This window comes from Belonocnema kinseyi, chromosome 5, assembly GCF_010883055.1.
Source record: "Belonocnema kinseyi isolate 2016_QV_RU_SX_M_011 chromosome 5, B_treatae_v1, whole genome shotgun sequence".
In the NCBI taxonomy this organism is placed as follows: domain Eukaryota; kingdom Metazoa; phylum Arthropoda; class Insecta; order Hymenoptera; family Cynipidae; genus Belonocnema; species Belonocnema kinseyi.
This window is the reverse complement of record NC_046661.1, coordinates 63,581,053-63,584,687: the sequence shown is the minus strand read 5'-3', so window position 1 is coordinate 63,584,687 and position 3,635 is coordinate 63,581,053. Positions and strand designations below refer to the sequence as shown.

The following is a 3,635-nucleotide window of genomic DNA, read 5'->3' as shown; positions in this document are numbered from 1 at the left end:
TTATTTATAAAAAAAGTTCTTAGGTTTAAAAAAACATTCAGTGAACTGAAAAAGTGAGGTCGGTAATATAGGTATTTAGCTGTGTCACATGCCCTTAAGGCGTACGCATTAAACGTACGAAAACGAGCGCGAAGCACAGCAGCGTACCCGCGTGCCCCAGACGCGCTCAAGCTTGGTGCAAGGCGCCGCGCGCGTAGCGCGCAATGAAGATGTGCCCGCGGAATGGGCATATTTTTTACTAACACTCAATTCATTTCACTTCACAGTATCTGAAATCGCGAATCATACTTTTTTTAGATACTTTTACTGAAGCTATGGCAAAAATAGAATTTTACAGCGACAAACTAAACTTTTTCAAAGTGCAAAAGTAAGAACTTACGAACAAATCTTTCTTCTGTTTAGTTAGCTTATTTACTGATAATATATATTTTTCTTCTTAGTCACAGACCATATGATATCAAACATCAAAAGTTCAGAGGCATGTAATAATATTCTTGAACAATCTGAGCATGTGAAAAGGGTAGCGGATGCATTGGAAAATCGTAATTCTGAAACAAGATTCTCTGCCAATGTTTCAGGACAAAAACTGAATTTTTTCAGTAAGTTTCCTATCCTGTATGCTTTTATTTACTCTGCGTGAAGGAAGCTTTTATTTCGGAGCGCATGTTTTTATGATTTCTGAGTGAATTTGAGAGCTAAAAAAAATGTTTGACATTAGATGAGACAATTTTTCAATCTTGGACGGACATTGCAGTGTTCTGAGTTTTCAATTTTAAAAAGAATAATTACATTTAATCCACTACGTTTGAATTGTGTAATTTAAAAAAACTGCAAAGTTCTAAAAACACTTCTCGACTATTATTAGTAATTTTAAATATTTTTCAACGAAATTTTGTAAAGTTTAAATTAATTTCAAGTACTATCTTGGGAAATTCGTAACCTTTCATCTCGAGATATTGTATTTTGTTATTTTTTTCTTCGCAGAAGATATTACAAATGATGGTAACTTGGGGAATGTCAACGTACGACCACACAGATCAGGACATGGCTCATTTACGTTCAAAGACTCTCCGGAGGATTTAAAATCTTGTACGCATTAAAACTTTATATTTATATAATCTTTTCCTCATTTCCTCAGTTTAATTTTTTACTCAAATTGGACAAAGCCCAAACATTGATGCTTTTAAAAATACACATGATGGGAGTAATTCTTGAGTCGTTTGGTCGAAATAACGGAACTGCAACTGGTAAATCTAATAATCAGCGCTCAGTTACTTTCACTAATAAGGACACTGACCTGAAGATGTTTCCAGTACGCAGTATAAGTGCAATTGAACAAATCGAAAAGAAAATGATGCACAAACCATTTTTTGACAAAGTTGTAAGTTCTTGGCTTTCTGTAATATTTTCGATCGTATTTGTGTTCTGTAAGTAAATACCTGTTACGTTTCTTTCAGGTCCATGCTTTAATGAAGATCGGAAAACACGTTACCATCAGCATGACGATTACAAACATGTTGAATAACCTGCTGACTTTTGAAACAGGAGCGAAGTATTCCTTTGTTCGGAGATCTAGGAAGAAACAACCTTTCAACAAATTACTTTTTTACAAAGCAATATGTAGTAAGAATGATTTAATTGTTTATTTAAATGTAAGCCTTTCTCAATTTTAAAAATTAGTTACTTTTTTAGTACCATACCTTTTGAATTTAAACGCATTTAAACATTTAAAAAATTAAAGATGCATTTGGAATTAAATTTGGCATCAAAGACTTCATGTTTGAAAATTTGAAGGATTTTCTTACTACATTTAAAAACTTACAACAAATGGAATTAAGTAATTATGATCTACAATATTTTTCATTAAAAAAGAAATGGTGTCAATTTTTCTGAAGATCATTGACTTTTTCATTCACATGCTACGCTAATACCACAATTCTTTATGCCATGTGCAGTCGATATTGTGGACCCGGATGCAACGATTGCACTAATCACTAAAAGTGTGAAATATTGGCTCTATCAATGTATGAATCGACAAGAGCGTGAAGCGTAAGTATCAGAATTTTGCTGTGGCAACCTTTATCACGAAATATTTTTATTTTCCCTGATAACTCATTAAAATAATTTTTACGTTAGGAAAAATGCTAAGAAAGCACAAGAAAGGGAAAAAAATATGCATTTAGATTTGGAGCAAGACGAGGAAGATGATTTCTAATTTTTATCGTACAACACCTGGGCAGTAAGTGCCTAAACGTTAACTTTAGGAAGTATTACTACATCTTTTTGTGTTTTGGCCATTTATTTTACATTTACGTATATTTAATCTAAAATATCAACAACAAAAAATTGAGTTTATAAACAACGAGAATCTTCAAAATGCGCAATTATAAATACACTTATTTCGAATGCAATATTTAATCTTAATGAGTTTCTTTAAGAATTTAATTAGAGGAAAGTTTTGATAATGTACTATATGAACAGTGCATATTACTTTAGTATTTAATACTATAATTTCATTTTGCGAGAGTTTAGAGAGTTCAAGTTCCTACCTCATTATTTGAGTCATTAAGATTAATTCTACAGAAATTACATTTAAAACTTAATATTTGAGTATTGTTTAGATTTATATTGAAAGACTGATTAAGCAAATAATGGCGAGAAGGTAGAAAAATGCTCAATTGTAATTCTGATATAAAATATTGCATGGTACTATAAATAAGTATTTATAAGTAGGACTCACCTTACCCGTTTAATAAACACAAAAACTTACTTTCGCAGAAACATAATAAACAGTGTGGTATTGAATATCTTGTTTTTTACTGGCCTCTTAATTCTGTACTTATATATATTTGCGCGATTATTTTATTGTTAAAAAATGCTCCCTGAGCAATCCTGTGCAAGCTGCCCTCAACATTGCTTCGCAAGCTTTCCTAACTATTGCGTCGCAAGCTTCCCTAAATAATGCGTTGCAAGATTTCCACAATATTGCTTAGCAAGCTTCTCTCAAAATTGCGTTGTAACATTCCCTCAAGTTTGCCTCGAAAGCTTCCATCAAACTTACGGTGCAAGTTTTCTTCACGTTTGCCTCACAAGGTTGCCGTAAGGCGGACATTGTCTCACTTGCGGCAGATTTGCCTAAAGCTTGTGGTGTACTATAAGTTTCCGAAACTTACACCGCAAACTTCAGGCAAGTGTGCTGCAAACTATTTTGCTATCTGGGCTCAGGAGACTGTCCTCTATCGATCCCATTGAACAACATCTCATTATTTTGCCGACCCAATAAACACCGTTTAATGTCTGAATGTGACCCAATAAACACCGTTAAATTTCTATAAAATTCAGCCTAAAAAAACACTCGTTTATTATTACTTTTAGTCTTTTTAAAACGTGAATTGGATTGGAGTTCTTGTGTTATTCATGCTAAATAATTTTCACTGCTCTACATTTTGTTTTACATGTCCTTTTGATATTTTCAATTTGACGACCTGATAAACACCGCTTTATATATATTTCCTTCCACGCGTTTATACATACGGTTAAAAAGTAAAAAAAGGTAGTGAACACCTCAGGAGACTGTCCTCTATTGATCTCATTAGGCAAAATCGTATTATCTCGGCGACCCAATAAACACCGTT

At 33.0% G+C, this 3,635-nt stretch overlaps 1 protein-coding gene across 2 annotated transcripts; it reads left to right on the top strand.

Moving 5' to 3' along the window:
• The first annotated feature begins 295 nt into the window (after window positions 1-295).
• On the top strand, window positions 296-2,780 carry LOC117173018. Of its 2 annotated transcripts, XM_033361366.1 has the most exons (8): window positions 296-367; window positions 441-599; window positions 985-1,089; window positions 1,167-1,381; window positions 1,458-1,623; window positions 1,742-1,837; window positions 1,956-2,049; window positions 2,137-2,780. In XM_033361366.1, exons 2-8 carry the CDS (start codon window positions 452-454, stop codon window positions 2,213-2,215), a joined length of 903 nt encoding a protein of 300 aa, XP_033217257.1. In that variant the 5' UTR covers window positions 296-367; window positions 441-451; the 3' UTR covers window positions 2,216-2,780. The 2 variants fall into 2 exon arrangements, with proteins under 2 accessions (XP_033217257.1, XP_033217258.1); XM_033361367.1 differs by lacking the exon at window positions 1,742-1,837.
• The last annotated feature ends 855 nt before the right edge of the window (window positions 2,781-3,635 follow it).

What these genes read in the sequence shown, in the direction of transcription:
- LOC117173018 (XM_033361366.1), top strand. Translation starts at nt 452, where the DNA reads ATGATATCAAACATCAAAAGTTCAGAGGCATGTAATAATATTCTTGAA. An exon ending in ACAAAAACTGAATTTTTTCA is followed by an intron (nt 600 to 984) that starts GTAAGTTTCCTA and finishes TTTTCTTCGCAG; the next exon opens with AAGATATTACAAATGATGGT. An exon ending in AATCGACAAGAGCGTGAAGC is followed by an intron (nt 2,050 to 2,136) that starts GTAAGTATCAGA and finishes TTTTTACGTTAG; the next exon opens with GAAAAATGCTAAGAAAGCAC.